Source organism: Pelodiscus sinensis, chromosome 1, assembly GCF_052426305.1.
Source record: "Pelodiscus sinensis isolate ZL-2025 chromosome 1, ASM5242630v1, whole genome shotgun sequence".
In the NCBI taxonomy this organism is placed as follows: Eukaryota; Metazoa; Chordata; order Testudines; family Trionychidae; genus Pelodiscus; species Pelodiscus sinensis.
In genome coordinates, this window is record NC_143052.1 from 233374440 (window position 1) to 233394714 (window position 20275).

The 20275-nt window shown below is 43.5% G+C and overlaps 1 protein-coding gene across 4 annotated transcripts in view; it reads left to right on the forward strand.

Moving 5' to 3' along the window:
* TMEM131 (transmembrane protein 131) overlaps positions 1–20275 on the forward strand; it is a 168115-nt gene that overhangs the window by 39620 nt on the left and 108220 nt on the right. For all 4 annotated transcript variants that reach the window (XM_075916531.2, XM_075916529.2, XM_075916530.2 and 1 more), the window contains exon 3: positions 7858–7898. In XM_075916531.2, the coding sequence (XP_075772646.1) occupies positions 7858–7898 (41 nt within the window). The remainder of the gene's footprint in view (positions 1–7857; positions 7899–20275) is intronic.

The window sequence follows — 20275 nt, forward strand, 5'->3', positions numbered from 1 at the left end:
TATCACCGTGGTCACCAACAGGTCGATCGCGATCTACTGGTCGATTGCGAGGCCTCGACCAGTCGCTCGCGAGGTGTCCTGTCTGCCCTGCCCCCATTTCCCTCTCACCCCCGAGAAGCCCCACTACTTACCTCAAGTGAAAATGGAGGTGGTGTCGGCTTCTCAGGGATGGACAGAAGTCCGGCAGCTTAGCGCCACTTCCGGCAATTCCAGAAGTGTGCTAGCTGCTCTGCTGGGTGTACTGCGGGAGGGAGCATTGGCTCCCTGCCCTGTACAGGAGGGGTGAGTCAGCCGCGCGGGAGGCGTGCAAGGGGTTTCCCGGTGCACGTGGGGGGGTTGGCTCCGGGGCAAGTGTGCGTGCGGGGCTTCCCAGTGTGCTCAGGGGGTTGGCGCCAGGACAAGCGCGTGCGGGGCTTCCCTGCGCGGGTGGGGGGGGCAGGCGTGTGTGCAGGGCTTCCCTGCGCCGGGGGGGGGGGAGGGATTGGTGCCAGGACAAGCACTTGCTGGGTTTCCCTGCGCGGGCAGGGGGGGTCGGCCCCGGGGCAGGCACATGCTGGTTTCCTGGGGGGGAGGGAGAATCCTGGGAGGAGGGAGATGCAGAGGACTCTCCCGTCCCCACTCCCCGAACTCTGTCCCCACTCCCCGAACTCTGTCCCCACTCCCCGAACTCTGTCCCCAGCCGCAGAACCCTGTCCTCTGCCCTCCCAGCACCTTGTTCCCTCTCCCCTGCCCCCACCCACAGAACTCTGTCCCCACAAAATGTATAACTATAAATGCTTCATTTTAGATGTAAATAGCATGAATAAAAAACAGACCATTTATTTCATAACTATAAACATGTGATTTTAATTTTATGTATCGCATAATTTAAAAATAAACTGTTTATCAGAGTGTGTTAGTAAGGGCTGGGGATAGCAAGTGATGGACAGGAGGAGAATAGAGAGGGCGGGGCTTTAAGAAAGGGGCGGGGCGGTAGATCTTCGCCTGTTCTGAGATTTAAAAAATGATCTTGGGTGTAAAAAGGTTGGAGACCACTGCTCTATCATAAGAACATAGAACATAAGAACGGCCGTACTGGGTCAGACCAAAGGTCCATCTAGCCCAGTATCCTGTCTACCGACAGTGGCCAGCACCAGGTGCCCCAGAGAGGGTGGAACGACGACAATGATCAAGCGATTTGTCTCCTGCCATCCCTCTCCAGCCTCTGACAAACAGAGGCCAAGGACACCATTTTATCCCCTGGCTAATAGCCTTTTATGGACCTAACCTCCATGAATTTATCCAGCTTCTCTTTAAACTCGATTATAGTCCTAGCCTTCACAGCCTCCTCTGGCAAGGAGTTCCACAGGTTGACTACACGCTGTGTGAAGAACTTTCTTTTATTAGTTTTAAACCTGCTACCCATTAATTTCATTTGGTGTCCTCTAGTTCTTCTATTATGGGAACTAATAAATAACTTTTCTTTATTGGCCCTCTCCACACCATTCATGATTTTATAGACCTCTATCATATCCCCCCTCAGTCTCCTCTTTTCTAAACAGATACAGAAGTGGGGCGGGCAGGAGGCAGAGAGGGAGGAGGCAAGGGAGGCTGCTTCAGTTTAAAAACCAGTTCCCCTTGTGGACCGGATGCCTGCTGCCTCTGATACAGAGGAAGACAGCAGCCTCCTGGCCATGGGGGCGGGGGTCTGAGCTCCCCATGGACAGAGGCTCCTGGGGAGATAGAGAGGGTGGCGGAAGCTGCCACAAAGCAGCTCTCCCCTCTGCCCAGCAGGCTCTGTCGGCAGGGAGCTCTCCCTCTCTCCCCCCTCCGCACCGTATAGGGGCTACTGCCACCCTGTGCTGCTGCCTCTGATTCAGCAGGCAGCCAGTCTGCACGGGGAGCTGGGTTTTAAACAGTCTCCCTCTCATGGACCAACTCCCACCTGCCACCTCACGCTGCTGCCTCTGATACAGCGTGGGGTGGCAGGGGGCTTCCTGGGAGTAGGACCGGATCACACTGGCTGCGGTTCCCACCCCTGGTGACTATAGAATAGTCAACTAACCACTAAGAATTCATGCAGTTACTTAACTATTCTGTTACCCGCTATTTAACATCCCTAGTGGAAGTAACAATGAAACTCCTGCCACAGAAGATTGACTAAAAGGAGCCTTTTATTTCTAAGTGAAAGAAGAGACCTGTGTCCGTAAATGACACTATCAAGCTTGCTAAATGGCATTCAGTTACTCTGTAAATTATAGAAGCTTTCATGCATCTCATTATTTGTAATCTTGTCTAGGTGCAATCTTTGTCCTGGACAGTGTTAACTGTACCACTGTAACTTTTCCTGGTCTGTAAGTGAGATTTCACATATTTTTCCTTTACCTTTTTTATGCTTAGATATGCTGTCTTTGAATAATCTCTCTCAGGAAAGAGGGATCTATTTTGTATGTACAGGCAATCCCCGGATTACGTACAAGATAGGGACTGTAGGTTTGTTCTTAAGTTGAATTTGTAGGTAAGTCGGAACTGGCGTCCAGATTCAGCCGCTGCTGAAACTGACCAGCATCTGACTACAGGAAGCCTGAGGCAGAGTTTCTCTGCCCCAGGCTTCCTGGAATCAGCCGCTGATCAGTTTCAACAGCGGTTGAATCTGGACGCCTGGAACAGAGCAGCTGGGATGCTGCCGGGTAGGTCCCCGCAGCGCCGCACCTCGTCTCCCTGGTCTGCAGGGAGACGGGGAGCAAAGCCTTGGAGCACGCCCGCAGCGGGACAGCCCGGGCGCGCTTGGGCTGTCCCGCTGCGGGCGTGCTCCAAGGCTTTGCTCCTGTCCCCCTGGTCTGCTGGGGGGGGGGTGCAGCTAGTGCCCCCCCCCCCCCGCAGACCAGGCTTTTCTTGCCTACCCCTGGGGTAGAGCAGCTGGGGGCTGCCGGGTTGGTCCCACAGCACCGCTCCGGACCAACCCGGCAGCACCCCAGCTGCTCTGCCCCAGGCATCCTGATTCAGCCGCTGCTGGTCAGTTTCAGCAGCGGCTGAATCAGGACGCCTGGGGCAGAGCAGCTGGGGTGCTGGTGGGTTGCTCCAGTAGCGCTGAGGAGCCGCGCTACTGGAGCAACCCAGCAGCACCCCAGCTGCTCTGCCCCAGGCGTCCCCAAGTTAGCCGCTGCTGAAACTGACCAGCGGCTGACTACAGGAAGCCCGAGGCAGAGTTGCTCTGCCCCAGGCTTCCTGGAATCAGCCGCTGATCAGTTTCAGCAGCAGCTGATTTGGGGACGCCTGGGTTTCTTAAGTTGAATCTGTATGTAAGTCAGAACTGGCATCCAGATTCAGCCGCGGTTGAAACTGATCAGTTTCAGCAGCGGCTGACGCCAGTTCCGACTTAGGGACTGTAGGTTTGTTCTTAAGTTGAATCTGTATGTAAGTCGGAACTGGCATCCAGATTCAGCCGCGGTTGAAACTGATCAGTTTCAGCAGCGGCTGACGCCAGTTCCGACTTACATGCAGATTCAACTTAAGAACAAACCTACAGTCCCTATCTTGTACGTAATCCGGGGACTGCCTGTACTTTTATAACCCTAGCTGAAGAATAAAGACATCGTAAAATTTGCTCTGAATACTTGTGACAATGAAGCTGGCTGGCAAGGATGTGGTATTGGGCAAATCTTTCTCAGCAGTCTTGCCGCTGGACGTAGGCCTACCCAGGAATCCTCTAGTGGCATTGTTCAGAGGTTTTAGTCAAGTTTTTACCAAGCCACTGTATTGTTCAATTTAGAGGCAGTTTAAAGGATCACCACCTAAAGATCCAAACAAGGGACTGAAAGTTAAGATTCTTTTCCTAAGTAGTGTCCCTATGGGTGCTCTGCTGTAGGTGTATGTGTGTGCCTGCACCTCTAATTGAAGAATTTATGTTGCAGTGTCCATTCTGCCTACACATGTACCCTCCCTCTCATGTTCTGCCTTGCAGTTATCTCACACTGCACAGGCAAGTCACCTTTAGTTCCTTCTCAACATCCGTTGGCCTGTAACAGAGCAAGTAGCTGTGCAGTTTGTTTACTTTCTCTCCTTAAAATTCATAGCGTTTAGTTTATAGTTTTTAGAGTTGCCATTCCTTTTTGCAGTACCATTAGAACAGTGTCTTGGCTTTCCACCTTCCCAGAGTACCTCATCCCTTTCATGAGTCTGCTTTTTCTCATGTATCCCAAGTTTTACCTCACTTTAAAACCCCTTGCTTACACAATTGGACAGAAAATACAAAAGTGTCGTCATAGCACAACATTAATGAAAAATTCCTGCATTTGTTGTGGGATTACCCACAAAGGGACATGCTTGGTTTCCCTAGCTTCAAAAGGTGCTTCTCTTGCAGAGAGGCAATTCCCATGGCAGACAGACACCTTTTCTGCATCTGCTGCCTGGGAGAAGCACATACGGGATCTAGAGCTGAAACTGACTACTGCTTCAGTGTCTCTAGGTCACTTGGGGGACTTAGCTCCACTGCTCCTTTCCTGAAATGGGTTTGGCAGGATCCTGAGGCCTGCAGCAGGGAGCCTCTGAGCCTTGTCCGCCCCGTCACACTGACTTCAGACCAGTGTATGATCCCTGGTTCCGAGCCCTCAGGACAAAAATTATGCCTGGAACCTTCAATCTCCAGAGAGGGAGAATTGCATAAAAAGTCAGCTGATTCACTCCAGCAGAGTCTCTAGAAAGAGTAGGAAGCCTTCAAACTGAGCTCTTGATGAGCTAAAGGCGATCTCCAGCACATTCGGTCACCTCAGCACTAACAGCACCAAAACACGATACCCAGAAAACATAGTGACCACTGGATACAAGCTCTGCTGTGATGCCTGACGACCTAAGGGGCATAGGCTCTGAACTGGTGATACCACCTGCTGAAGATAAGACCATGCCATCCCTACAAAATTGTATTAAAAAATACTCTTGGAACTAAGTGTTTGAAAGCAGCCCTACTAAGAAGCTCTCTTTCAGTTCATCTATTGATAGTCTGTCATGCTAACAACACTCAGACATAGTTGAGTTGAAGGTATTATAATATTGATGATGCTGTTTAATGGATTTGAATTTATACAGTACTTGAACTAGGGATGTAATCGTGTAGTCAATTAACCAATAAGCAAAAGCATATAAGTTAGTGCTATAGAATACATGCATTTCCCACCCCCCACCCTTGTCAGTACATTTTTAAGAAGCCCAGCTCAGTTCTGGCCCACGCTAGGTCTGGGATCTACCCCTGCTGCTGCTCTGCATTTACAGTGTATTAAGAGCCAGCTCAGTTCTGGTTCGCACTGGGTTCAGGAGCTCAGACCGCGCCCCCCTCCCTCCAACCTTAGACAGGGGCTGCTGCCACCTTGTGCTACTGCCTCTTTTTCAGAGGCAGCAGCATTGGGCAGCTGGCAGCCGGTCCACAAGGGGAACTGGCTCCCTTGTTGGCCAGCTTCTGCCTGGCACCCCGCGTTGTTGCCTCTGTTACAGTGGCTGCCGCCCCCGCCCCGAGGACTATAGAATAGTCGCTAAAATAGAATAACAGATAAAAATTCATGAGGTTACTCAACTATTCAGTTAACCGATATTTAACATCCCTAACTTGTACTAGTACTATTCTGTTGCCCAGATCTCTAGGACAAGCAAAAGTGCTTTCTGAGCTGTTGACAATTTTTCTTCCTTCCAGGCAGGGATCAATGGAAGATTTTATAGATGGGTTGAATATCTAGTGTAATAGTGTACTGCAAGTCACAGAAGACGGTAGCTTTATGTGCTTCCTCAGGAGTAGAGGAAGAAAAGGACCTGTGAGTTCTTCTACACCTCCTAGTCGCTGACCAAGGGAGGGTTCTAGCTGATATCACTCATCAGATAAAAGCCTTGGAAGAGTGGGATGTGGCTAAGAAGGAATGTTTTACCTTGCTTACCTGATGCCAAGGCTTTTATCTGATTGTGTTTTCTGTTAGTACAGGCAGTCCCTGGATTACGTCAATCCGACTTAAGTCGGACCCCTAGTTACGAACTGGGGGGAGGGAGGGGGGAGGCTGCTGCTGAAACTGATCAGCGGCTGATTCCAGGAAGCCAAGGGCAAAGCAGCTCTGCCTCGGGCTTCCTGTAGTCAGCCGCTGGTCAGTTTCAGCAGTGGCTGAATCGGGGACACCTGGGGTACCCGACTTACGTACAAATTCAATTTAAGAACAAACCTACAGTCCCTATCTTGTACGTAACCCGGGGGCTGCCTGTACTTTGATTTCTATCTGTGACTGAGGGGGAGGGGGGAACATAGATTCTATCAGGGCTTTCAGCAACAATAAAATTTTCTAGCTAAGCCTAAGTAAGCTATGCACCAATTCATAGAGCCTTTCAGCCATCATAACATGAGGTTTGGTTTGATTTAGTTTTGAGAGAATAAATCATGCAAGTATAGATGATAGCTGTATAGTACAAAGGTAAGGAAAGTAAGCAGTAGTTCAATTTGTCAACCATCCTAAAGTATGCAGTACAGGCAGTCCCCGGGTTACATGGATCCGACTTGCATCGGATCCCTACTTACAAACGGGTGAGGCAACCCCGCACTAGCTGCTTCCCACCAACAGACCAGGGAGACGCGAAGCTAGCGCCTCCCCCCGAGCAGACCAGGGAGACGCAGAGCGGCTTTTCTCAGCAGACACCTCAGCTTGAGAATAAAGGACTAAGGGAAGTGAGGTGTGGGAGAATAAAACTGAGCTCTGGAGAAATGTTTGGCTAGAGTTTCCCCTACAATATGTACCAGTTCCGACTTACTTACAGATTCAACTTAAAAACAAACCTACAGTTCCTATCTTGTATGTAACCCGGGGACTGTCTGTATAGTAAAATAAAATATAGTGATTCCTAGTTGTTGAAAAGCACAATCTTATTTAATTTTAGGAGGCAGATTATTGCCTTTTTAATACTTCCAGGTATGTGGTAGTGGTGTGGGTTTTTTTTTTAACAGTTTGACAGCTGGTACCAGGTGTAGCAATAGAATTTTCAAATAAATCATTGACTTGCATACTATTAGCTTCCCATTTTTGTACCAATCGCTGTCCTATATAACAAAGGATTTTAAAAATACCTAAATTCTTGAAACTATGGATCCATGAGAAAAATTACTCTTTATTGCATATTCTTGACATCCTGGTTTAATGGTGACATTCATCAAATACTGAGATTGATAAAGCAAAAATGTACAGTCTCAATAATGAGACTTTTGCTTTTCTGAGACTGTACCCTTAAAAGGACTCCAAACAAGTTTTGTTTTGGGGTTGTCTGCTGTATATGACAGATGGCTTTTTAAACTTTAAAGTTTAATGCTGTTTGCTATGTGTATTTTCTTTCCATTTCTACAGCTTATGTTGGGCTTTCATTTGATTTAAACAATGACCTTTGTGTTAGAATTTCTTATCCCCAGGTTAGCTCTTGGTAACAGGTAGCATAGCCATATTTTCCTCTCCTTCTGTCCCTTACAATGTTGCCCTTTTTTTAGAATTTCTCTCCTCTCTTTTCAGTCTTTCTGAACTACATATCATCTAGTGTTTCATGTTCCTGATAAGATTTCAGGAATCATCACTGGTTGCTTGATTCCTGACTGGAATTTCAGGGTGTTTTGGTTAAACAAATGAGTAGTCCAGTGGCACCTGAGACTAATAAATACATAGGATCGTGAGCGTCTGTAGATAAAACCCACTTCATTAAATAGTGAGTTAATTGCTTGATTTGTAGGTAAACAGTTGGCAGAGACTCAGAACTTTGTCTTTTAAAAAAATTGTTCTTATTAATTATTAGCATTGCATTTTTTAAATATGGAAAACATTTTTTATATCAAGCTTTGAAATCCTAACTATTTTTTTATTCCTGTTACAGACTGACACAACTATTGGCCTCAGCTCATATCAACAGAAAAGGTAAAGTGTGTTCGAGAGTAAGATGCGTGCTTCTAATGAATTCTCCCTGTGGAGTTTGTGATTCTTGATGACAAAAAAAAATTTTTTGTGCAAGTCACTGTTAGAAGAAAGTTAACTTAAGTCTGTCATAAAAACTTGAACAAAACAGTATATTGTGAGAGGACTCCCTCACGTGAACCAAAAAGATCTATCTGTCCTTAGCCTTATTGCTACGTATGCCCTCTCACACTCCACAGAGCAGATCCACAGTGCTGTAGAATAATAGATTCACACTGGCCACATTGACTCATCCTCAACATTAATATCACTAATCACCCTTCGAACACATTTCTCAGTTCCAAAGCCCTTCCAGAAGAATCTCTCCAGAACCCCAGTGCTAGTTTGCAGATCTTAAAAGCTCTCAACCCCTTCTCCCTAAACAAGGCCATCTCCTGTCCACAAAGACACATGAGCTCTAGGATCTATGCAAGATCCCTAAGCATATTACAGTAAAACTCCAGTGGTCCGGCATCCAGTGGTCCGGCACTCCTGATGGTCCAGCACCATCTGGAACCCAGAAGTGCTCCGGGCAGCCGGACAATTGGAGCTGCTCTGCCCCCGGTTTCCCCAATTCAGCTGCTGCTGAAACTGACCAGCGGCTGACTTGGGGAAGCCAGGGGCAGAGCACCCCAGCTGCTCTGCCCTGGGGCTTCCCGGAGTCAGCGCTGGTCAGTTTCAGCAGTGGCTGACTTGGGGAAGTCTAGGGCAGAGCAGCTGGGGTGCTGCCAGGTTGGTCCCGCAGCACCGAGGGACGCATTCCCCCCCCACTCCAGCCCAGACCGCTCATAGACCCCCCCCTTCCGATAGTCCAGCATATTTGATAATCCAGCACCCCCTGGGTCCTAAAGGTGCCGGATTATCAGAAGTTCACTGTAATAGGATACATTTAGTCCCATCACTAACAAAAGCAGGTGCTTCAAGACTACCCTGCTAGAAACCACCAAACTAAAATTCTACAACAAGACTCTGGCTTCTGACAAATATAAGGACCAGTAAGCAAGTGGAGATGATTGGTGAAGCCAGTTGTCAGGTTAATACCACCACGAGCTGCAGTAACCCCCTGTTCCTGTGTAATGGGCTCTACCCATGACAGGCCCTCCTGCTCCTGAAATTGCACAAAATCATTAAAGCTTTCTTATACCTCAGAAATGTTTATAGAACCACTGATCTCTATACTACACTGATAGCAAGGTTCCGTAGTGGCCACAAATAACATGTCATCTAAGTAATGCACTACCTGCCTTAAACCAATATCCCACTGCTCAGTGAATATTGTACTTTCTCAGATGCTGAACGTATTGCTTAGTCCCCTGGGCACAGCTTTATCAAATTGTCCTTTAAACGTTTGGGTTTATCTGTCAGTCAGAAGGATGCACCATCAGTAGCTGAAAAGCAGACAATATGCCTTTCCTGTACTAGCATGGACCTAAATAGTCTCCCTTCTCTTCTGGGTCACCTTGAAGGTGAGGTATGGATCAGTGTCACAAGGCTGACTTGGTCTGAAGCATCCACAGCAAGTCAATTTCTGGCTGTTTAGTCCTTTTAAGGGACAAGCCAGATGACCATACTCATGACTTCATGCATGGTGAGTCAGTACATTGACTCTCGTGCTGACAATTGCTAACTATTTAATGTGAATTTGTTAATATGGGTTGCTTCTCCCTGTTCTTATTTTTATTCCACTGGTGGGTTGTCCACTTGTGTTATCATAATCAAGGGTGACCAGATGCCCTGATTTTATAGGACCACTCTGAATATTTGGGGATTTGTGTTATGTAGATGCCCCACATCCTATCCTGATTTTTCAGACTTACTGTCTGGTTCCCCTGTCTCAGTCCCCATCTTGGTTCTCTGTGTAAACTACATATATGCTCATAATCTTTTTCTACTGTTAAAAATTATTGTGTATTCTGATTATGCTAATCAGTACGCAGTCGGCTTTAATTGAATGGGTTAAACTTTGTTTCTCTTTGTGAAAATATTTTGAAAAAGTTATTTACCTTTCAGTTTTTTGATGACAAGATTTTTATAACTAGACTCCATGAGATCTGCATTGTTTTGTTCCTCAAGCAGATGACTCGTTTTGAGTTTGGCTGTTGGGAACCACATCTCTATGAATCACTTAAATTTTTGCCAGTTCTTACTGCTTTATAAAAATCTGTGAACTGCAAAAGAGTACATTTTTAGTGATCTGTTTTTATCCTGTAAACAGATTAATAATCTGAGTTAAGAAAAAGTTTCATTTTAGGTTGCCCATCATGTATAGCTATCACAGGCATACACAGTCAAATTAATCCTTTAATTCTACTTTCTCATTCTTTTGGGAATTTGTTCTTCCTTAAATTGATCTTAGTTTTTTGACAGGGCCTTAAAATCACCAAATTAGATGATTACTAATAGCAAGGATCTGAAAATCTTTACCACATAAAGAATCAGCAGTAGTCTTCTACAAGCAAGTTTTTAACACATGAATTCTCATAATGCTGACTGCCTATGTGCTGACTAAGTTTTTATTAAAAATTGTGAGGTATAGTGGCAAGAGAAGAATGGTACATGAGTTTGTGTGCATGCACTTTTTAATGCCTTTTAAACAACCTGAGAATGAGTTAAGAGGCATTGGAAGTACAGGATGGATTGCACAGTTGAGGACTGGTGATGTACAGGTTCTTGCAGCAGGACTACCAATACATTTCAGTCTTGACCTTAAAACTCCCTGTCTCAATTTTAGGCCTCTTGAGTATTCATTAACTAGTGTTCTCTGCTGAGAGAGCCAACCTGATTCCTTTTCACACAGTGCTCCACAAACTTTCCAATAGGTTCAGATCTTATGAAAATCGCAAGGTGTAAATTGTTCTTAAGAATGAAAATTCAAATTCCAGCGTTCATGTTCCTAGCAAGGCCTTTGGCTTACTTCAAAGCACTATTTTTAATACAATTTCCACGCTGTCATCATTAGTACTGAGGTATTGGAAAGCATAAAGAACAGCTGCAGTTTAGAATGTGTCGTACTGATGCCGTCTAAGAGATACTTGCCTTAAAAGTATATGCAGTGATAGGTGCATTCTCTCACCTGTGACTTTTTGTTTTGACTCCCACTAGAAACATGTATGTTGGTCTCTTTTTAAAAAAAATCACACATGTTGTCCTATTACTTCTAACTTGAATATTTAAATCACATCTTAATTTATAATTAGGCACATGAATGGCCTGAGTTTGAAGGGCTAGTTGGAAAGCTCCTGTTTGATTTAAGTGGAAAATATTAGCACTCTGACCACAGAGGTGTCTAACTTCAAGCATCAGGTTTGAAAATTTCAAATGTTGGTGTACCTGTATCTTGTGTCCTGTTTTTAACTTTTCCTTTGAAAATTACTTTTGGATAAAACTAGCTAGAAAGTAAATTCTGATCACTAAATTGGTCTTCCTTTGTCAATTTAAATATGCTCGGGGCAAAGATGACATTACAGGAAAAACCAACAGCATGCAAAAATAATCATGCCCTGACAGCCAGAATTTTTGCTTCATGCGTCCTCTTACACGTCTTAGACGGTATATTGAGAACTATAATAATGAACATTTTTTTTAGAAATTAAGCCAGAAACCAAGAAGTATATCTGAATGTTTCATGCTCCTGCATACCTTTAGGGCACAGACTTGAATGCTGTATTTCAATTTAAAAGCAAATATTTACATTTGTACTGTAAAGTTGTAGCTGTTAAAATATCAGTTTATCCCTTTTTAATTTGTAGTTCTTTACCAAGGGTCTCTTAGACCAAGGTTTCTCATTCTGTGGGTCATGACTTAAAACTGTCATCAGAATGTCAAAGATTAGTGTAAACTACGAGAAGTCCTGTGGCACCTTATAGACTAACAGATTTATTGGAGCAAAAACCCACTTTGTCAGATGGATTTGGTGGAAATTCCAGAGGCAGGTATAAATATACAGGCACATGAAAAGAAAGGAGTACCAATCAAGAGGAAGGCCAGAGATAACGAGGTCAATTCAGTCAGGGAGGATGTGGCCCACTTCTCCCAGCTGATGTGGAGGTGTGAACTCCAAGAGAGGAGAAACTGCTTTTGTAGCTGGCTAGCCATTCACAGTCTTTGTTAAATCCTAAAATGATAGTGTCAAATTTGTAAATGAATTGAAGCTCTGCAGCTTCTCTTTGAAGTCTGTTTTTGAAGTTTTTTTGTTGCAGGATGGCTACTTTTAAATTTGCTACTGTGTGGGAGATTGAAGTGTTCTCCTACCGTTTTTTGTATGTTACCATTCCTGATATCTGATTTGTCCATTTAGTCTTTTACATAGGGACTGTCCAGTTTGGCCAATGTGTTTAGCCAATGTTTATGGCAGAGAGGCATTGCTGGCACATGATGGCATATATTACATTGGTAGATGTGTAGGTGAATCAGCCTGTGATGGTGTGGCTGGTGTAGATATGTGGGTAGAGTTGGCACTGAGGTTTATTACAGGGATCCTGACCCCAAGGACAGTGGGAGGCTCTGTATTGTAGTTAGAGACGGCCCTTCACTCACCCTGAAGTAGTGGCTCCAGTCCCATGGGACTTGCTGACCTTGGCTTTGCCATTCCTGGCACTGTCACCTGCTCACTGGGTCACAGCATTGTCCAGGTTTTTTTTCTCACTGTACAACATAAATCTCTTTATCCCAGTCTAATAATGTGATGGTGCAGAAAGCAACTTGATGCTAATTGATCTAAACAAAAGTTTCACATGTATTTCATCACTTTCTGTATTTATAATATTCACAGAAGAAAACAATATTGGCTGACATGATTGCTAAGATGCAGAATATTGTGAGGTTATGGGACAATGAGAGTTGAGGTCATTCAGTGATAGGGACTAGTCCCTAAATTTGAGTGAATTTACTGAAAATGAAAAAGCTCTTAGGTTTTGCGAGGCAGTCACAGTTCAAACTCATTTCTCTACTTCATTTTCTCTGCCATCCTTGTAAATTGGGGAAAAAAGTCAAACTCATTAAAAATCTACCACTGTGTTAAAAGGAAAAGTTTGTTTATTTAGTGCTACGCTATTGCTCTTATTCTAAGCATTTCTCACTTTTCTAATTCCCTTATTTCATCTGTAAACCCGTGATGCAGCACAGCACAAACTCACTGTTAGAGAACTTTCATGTTTTGTTTACAGAAAAATTTGACAAGATTCCTTCATTCAGGATTTCTTAACTCAGACTCTCAGCACTGGGTTCAGAGAGCAGCCTTTACCCCCCATCCTCCTAGTTCTGGGGCATCTGTTTTTATGGCTCCTTTTTTAATCACCTGTGTGAGCTTCATTAACTGCTCGCTGGTCAGGGATTAGGTAGAAACAATGTACTGTCATAATTATAATTTTCAAGTCTCTTTGAATTTAATCTTGAAACACGTTCTTCCCTTGCATGTCAAATTATATAAAATTATTTAAATAGTACGCTTGACTTTTAAAAATAAAGCTGGTTTAAAAAAAAAAATCTTGGCACTTACTGTGTAATATTATCTCTACTTTTGTTAAATGAGCATGTGTGGTAGTAACAGTTTACACATGTAGTGTTGAGTAGTTTATACAACTAAGCCATTAGGTTCTTGCAATACTAGGGATGTTAAAAGGCTTAATGTTTAATGTTATATCTTCTGATATAGAGGCAGCAGCATGAGGGGGAAGGAGTACATATGGGGAATCAGCTTTTAAGTCTGCTTCTGGTACGTGCAGGGAGCCTGCATGTAGCCATGAAGGTTAACCGATGAGCTGAGGGTCATCAGTTAACTGTGTACATAGTTACACTTTCACATCCCTATATAATACCACATATTTTTACTAGGACAACAATTTCAACAGCAGTTTGTGGACTGACACTTATCTTACCATGGTTTTAATAACTGATAATTTGTGAACTGTTGGGTTAAGTACTGAATCCTTAATGTACAAAATTGTCTATAAGTTAGCATAAAAATATTGTCTGAACAATTGTCAACAAAAACTCATGTGATTCAGGTTACAACCTTCAAAAATAACTGTATACGTAAGGACCATCTTAATGAAAGTGCAGCTAAATATGTATAATTATATTTAGCACAGTCTGATTTTTTTAGAACTTTTTAAAACCACAAAATTAAAGGATACTCCTAAAGCTTCAGCATATCCTTGATTTGCTCATTGTTGCTTATTGTATGCAGTTAAATGTAATGGGCCTATTTTGCTATTCCAGGAAGGGTGGTATAACCGATTTAAAGACTCTTTAAATGTATATATTTTGTGGGGTTTAAATCAGCCCTTAATCTTGGTGCAAAATGTTTTTTTGTGTTTATATAGCTAGATCGATTTAAAAGAACAATTCTGGTATGCTATTTTTTTGAGAAATTTAGTGTGTTCATATTAGACATCTGAATACAATGACATTATGAGTCTTTATTTAATATTCAGACTCCTTAGGGCCAGATAGTGCCTTTAATCTCCTCCAGCAGAAAGGGAGTTGATAGCTACATTAAAAGGAGAGAGAGCTTCATGGGTTGTATGTCAGTGTGTCCCACTTTCCTGGAGTGTGTATGTCAGGAGAACATTGAGTTCTGGCACTCCCTCACCTTTACAACAGCCCCATTAGGGCCAGCCTGATTCAAGTTTTAAGCCATCTTTCTCCCAACTAGTGATATAAGCCACTAGTCAGCTATCCGATAAGCAGATGTTTATCGGATAGTCAAGTAGCGACTCAACCAGTCATTCTCCCCTCCCCCCTTGCTGCCTCTATCAGAGAGGTGTAGCAAGGAGCGGGGAGCAGAAGCTGGTTCCCCACAGCACGTCACTGTGGGGGGGCAGGAGAGGTAGAGGCACAGCAGGAAATGGCATGAGTGGGGACTGCTTCAGTCCCCTCTTGTGCCAGTTCCCACTGCAGGCACTTCTGCTTATGAAAAGTACAAGAGCCCTCTAGGGCTCTTGTATTTTTCATAAGCAGAAGTGCTTCAGGGAGCATGTGGCGAGCAGGGACTCAAGCAGTTGCCACTACTCCGTGCTCTCTGTGGTGGGCCCCCACCCCCTCCCCCCGCTGCCTCTTATCTATCAGAGGCAGCAGGGGGGAGATGAGAGTTGCTGCTATGAAGCAGCCCCTGTCTGCAAGGGTCCCAGCAGGGTTCCCCCTCCTCCCCCCACCCCATGGACAGGGGCTGTTCGTTATCCCCAAGCAACCCCTGTTTGTGGCAGCCAGAACTTGAGCTGATTGCTGTGCCACTGGGCTCTTACTACTACATTTAAAATGCAGAGCTGCAGCAGGGGTGGCTCTGGAGCCAGCATGAGCCAGGACTGCTCAGGCCCTGCTCCAGTTGGTGCCTCTGGAGCTACCCCTGCTGCAGCTCTGCAGAGGCCCTTATTGACTAATCATACAGTCAACACAAATTGTATCAACTATTTGATTAGTCAAATAATCACATTTTAACTCCCAACTTGACTGATGGGTTGTCATCCTTGGGATGCACTCTGGAAGCTATGGGAACCATGGTGTCCCTCTCCACTATGCAGCTGGGTTGGGGACAAAGCCAGCCTCACCCAGGTCCTCTTATCACCAATCTTGGCAGCAAAATGATCTGGACAAACTTGAGAAATGGCCTGAAGTAAATAAGAAAAAGTTTAATAGGGACAAATGCAAAGTGCTTCACTTAAGACGGAACAGTCAGTTTCATACATACAGAATGGGAAGTGATTGTCTAGTAAAGAGTACTCCAGAAAGGGATCTAGGGGTCATAGTGGACCACAAGCTAAATATAGATCAACAGTGTGACTGTTGCAAAAAAAGCAAACATGATTCTGGGATGCATTAACAGGTGTGTTGTGAGCAAGACACGAGAAGTCCTTCTTCTGCTCTACTCTGCGCTGGTTAGGTCTCAATTGGAGTATTGAGTCCAGTTCTGGGCACCACATTTCAGGAACTATGTGGAGAAATTTGAGAAGGTCCAGAGAAGAGCAACAAAAACTATTAAAGGTCTAGAAAACAAGACCTCTGAGGGCAGACTGAAAGAATTGGACTTGTTTAATTTAGAAGAGAGAAGTCCTAAGAAGGGACGTAATAGCAGTTTTCAAGGATCTAAAAGGATGTTACAAGGAGAAGGGAGGAAACATTGTTTTCCTTGACTGCTGATGATAGGACAAGAAGCAATGGGCTTAAATTGCAGCAAGGGAGGTTTAGGTTGGACATTAGGAAAAATTTCCTAACTGTCAGGGTGGTTAAACATTCGAATTAAGTTGCCTAGGGAAGTTGTGGAATCTCAATCCTTGGAGATATTTAAGAGCAGACTGAATAGACATCTATCAGGGATGATCTAAACCATGCTTGGTCCTGCCATGAGTGCACGGGACTGGACTCAATGATTTCTCGAGGTCCCTTCCAGTTCTTGTATTCTGTGATTCTATAACCTCTCAAGAAAGATCTTGGAGTCATTGTGAAGAGTTCTCTGAAAACATCCACTCAATGTGCAGTGGCAATCAAAAAAGCAAATAGAATGTTAGGAATCATTTAAAAAGGGGTAGAGAATAAGATGATATTGCCTCTATATAAATCCATGGCACGATTACATCTTGAATACTGCATACAGATGTGGTCGCCTCATCTCAAAAAAGATATATTGGCATTGGAAAAAGTTCAGAAAAGGGCAACAGAAATTATTTTGGTTTTTGAATGGGTGCCATATGAAGAGAGATTAAAAAAACTTGGACTTTTTAGCTTAGTAAAGAGGAGACTAAAGAGGGATATAATAAAGGTCTATAAAATCATGACAAGTATGTAGAAAGTGAATAAGGAAAAGTTACTTACTTATTCCCATAACATATGAATTAGAGGTCACCAAATGAAATTGAGAGAGAGCAGGTTTAAAACAAACAAAAGGAAGTTTCTGAGGAGGTAGGTGTAGGGCAGGCTTTGTCCTATGAGGCAGAGTAGAATTACTAAGCCTGCCTGCTTAGTGAATTGCTTTTAGTGAATTCCCCCAGGAGTATAAAATAGGTGTAAAAATTGCAAGGCTTCCTTACATGGTCAGAGTGGTGGAAAGGAGCCTTATTGTAAAGGCCATTATGGCCTTTTATATCCCTATCATACTTTAGTAATTAGAGCTGGTCTAATTTTTGGACTGAGGACATTTCTTATAAAAAGAGTCCATTAACTGTTTGCTGTTGACTTTTCTGCAGGTGGTCAGTAATCAATATAAATTGAGTTTGAGTCTCCAGCTCTCACTTGCTCTTCAGTTGCCTCTGTTGTAGCATTGAGCATATGGATGCATATATTTGTTGACTAATAACTGAAAGTAAAGGGTCAATACTAGCTACATTGCTATTAGACAGAGGTGGGCTGGGGATTTTCTTAATGCTCTCCAATCCCATTCTCCATCCATTGTACTGTAGTTTAAATAATTTGTCAACATTGAAACTAGTTTGATTATATTGTGCTGTTTTAAGAAATAACATATACAGAATTTTAAAGTGCAGTATTTTTACTTTTGTGATGCAAAATTTTATTTTTGGCTCAGAATTCCACCACGAGTACGAGGGTAGTTACCACCCTAAACTGCAGTGCCATAATGGGAGCCGGGCAGTCCGAGTGCAGAGCCAAGCAGTGTGGAGTGGCTACTACTCTGGCTGGTACCATGAAGGGTATAGTGTAGCGTTCCTGTCTCCTCCTAGTGCCAGTTCTGTGGCTGCTTGGCAGCTTCCAGCCACTTTTGACTGCTTGCACAGGTAATAAGAGACACCCTGGCAGGGAAACCTCGTTCTGGGAGAGCCTCCATGGAGGAGTGACCATGGGGGATGACCTTCCTGGCACAGCCCTTAGCTACCCTATCCCTTGCACCCTGAGCTATGCCCGCGCTTTGATACCTTCCAGATAAGCATCACCTGTTCCTTGGCATTGGAGAAAATGAGAGACCCTCATATGAGGGAAGGAAGGGAGAAAATGAAAGTGCATGGCATGGGGGAGAGTAATGGGAGGTATACAGAGCCCCTTGAACGAGTAGGGAGGGGAATGGGGCACCCAGAGCTCTTTTGTTGTGGGGGGGGAGGGGGGTGTTTGCAGGCATTCCTAAAACTGAATGGAATAGGAGTGTGAGTCCCAGCGAATTTGAAGGAGGAATGGAGGGACATAAGGAGCCCCGAGCATGTGCAAAGCACTCAGCCTACAGAAGCAACAAAGCATGCAACCCTCCTATTAATTGACAGTTATCTTAATGGAGCCCTTCACTTTTAAAGATTTAGGCTTTTGCAGTCACCCACATGGGGTGAGTTCTCATGCGCGTCAAAGATGCTGCCAACTAGTGTTTAACAGCCAATTCTGTTGCTCATAACAGGAAGACACAAACCTTTATTGAAAGTGAACTTAAAGTGGGAAAATAACTTGTTTTGCATGAAACCTCAGGGGTAGTTAGGTGAAAGTGTAGAACATCGCACATATTGTAGGCAGAAAATTGCAAACATAATCTGTTGCAGTTAAGATAAATGTTGAGCATCTATTTTCCTAGATCAATTCTTATTGAATGATATGACTAATGAAATGTTGGGAAGATGTTGCTCACAGTACAGTGACAAATTCTGGCACTCTGCTGAAAGACTTTTGAAAGTAAACTGCACCTAGTTATAAAAATGGTAACTTAATGCTCAGTTTTCTAAAATTTAAAGAATTTGTTTTGCTTTTATGAACACCTCACCTCTGTTTGTGATTGTGGGATATCTTCTGAAATTATAAATTGGGAGAGCTGAGCCATCAAATAAATTAAAATAGATTGTATTTAGCCTACTAAAAGTCAAAAGGAGGCTTTGGAAGATAGAATGCCAATGTTTAAAAGTGGAAAGTGTTGAGACTCTGTATTTGTAGTGTTACTTGGGCACATTTGGAGTGGTGAGTGTTTTAAATTCTTAAATGCGTAGTTCTGTGGCACCTTAAGTAACTAACAAAACTATATATAGTATCACAAGCTAAGGTGCCTCAGGACTACTCATTGTTTTTAAAGTTAGACTAACACCGCTACGCCTCAGACTCTTTAAATTTCTTAGATAATGTATCCAGTCATTACTAGGAACACTTTAAAAGGTCCCATGTACAAACCTAAAATACTTGCCTACGTTATACTCTGACACATAATTTGAGACGTTAATAGAATGGAAGTAGATACACCACTTCTTGTTACACAGAAGTAGTAAAGTATTCTGAAATAACGTCTTTCAGAGTAAATATGTAATAGAATGTGATAAGCCCAATTGTATAATTACAACTGTAACACAGTGTGCAACTACTTGAGATCTAAAATGTAACTTTTAGGTGTCAGTTTTTCAGTATTATTTGCCTAAACAGATTTTTTTCTTTAAAAAAAAAAAATAGTATGTCCCATTTGGTGACCTATTTGAGTGCCTGGATATGGACTTATGAGTCTCTCTGTAGGCATCAAATGAAAAATATTTTCAAAATTGATTTGCTGAGACTGTCTTCCATTTTATTTCAAACCATTTATCTTGATTTCTGCCTCACCATCAGCTTTTGTTGCTTTCTGATTTGACATTGACCAAAAGATTGTGATACAGACCCATGAGTTGCATAAAGATATTTCAGATTGGGATAAACTAAATATTAAATGCATGTTTGTGTAGCATGCGTGGAAGAGTTTTTGGTGGGATAGATTAAACAATAGAGTGATAAAGGCATTAGAGGAAAAGGACACAGTTTAAAAATTGGAAATAAAAATCTTAGGAACATAGGAAGAAGTATAAACTTTGGCAAGTTAAGAATCAAAACAGAGTGAGGCAATCCAAATAGAATTTAAAGAACTACTAGTCAAAGACATTTAACACTCTTAATAATTTCAGATTAATAACTCAGAAGCAGAAAAGTTCTAAAGAAGCATTCGAGGAAGACAATGCTATTGCAGACAAACTAAATTAATTATTTTCATTGGTCTTCACTGCAGAGGATGTTAGAGAGATTCTTCAGTCTTAATCCAGAGATTAGTGACCTATAAAGAATGGAACTGTCCCAGACTAAGGCATCGGTAGAGGAGATTTTGGGACAGATTGATAAGTCCCTGAGACCAGATCGTAGGCAGTGAGTATAAGAACACAGAGGGTGCTAAGTCTCCCCAAACAGGGTGTCTTGGACTGCTGCTGCTGAAAAGTTGCCTGGAACATGGCCAGCCCATGCTCTGTTCCAAGAATCACTTCCCCTCATCCTTTTCCCTCGTGGCCTGACCCACACTGCTCCTCTTTCCCTCCAATGATTCATCTCTTTCCTCCAGGGCTTTCCCTGCCTGCTGCTCATGGTTCTTTGATCCCCTCCCGAGACATCACTGATTCTGCCCCTCTGCTCCTGAG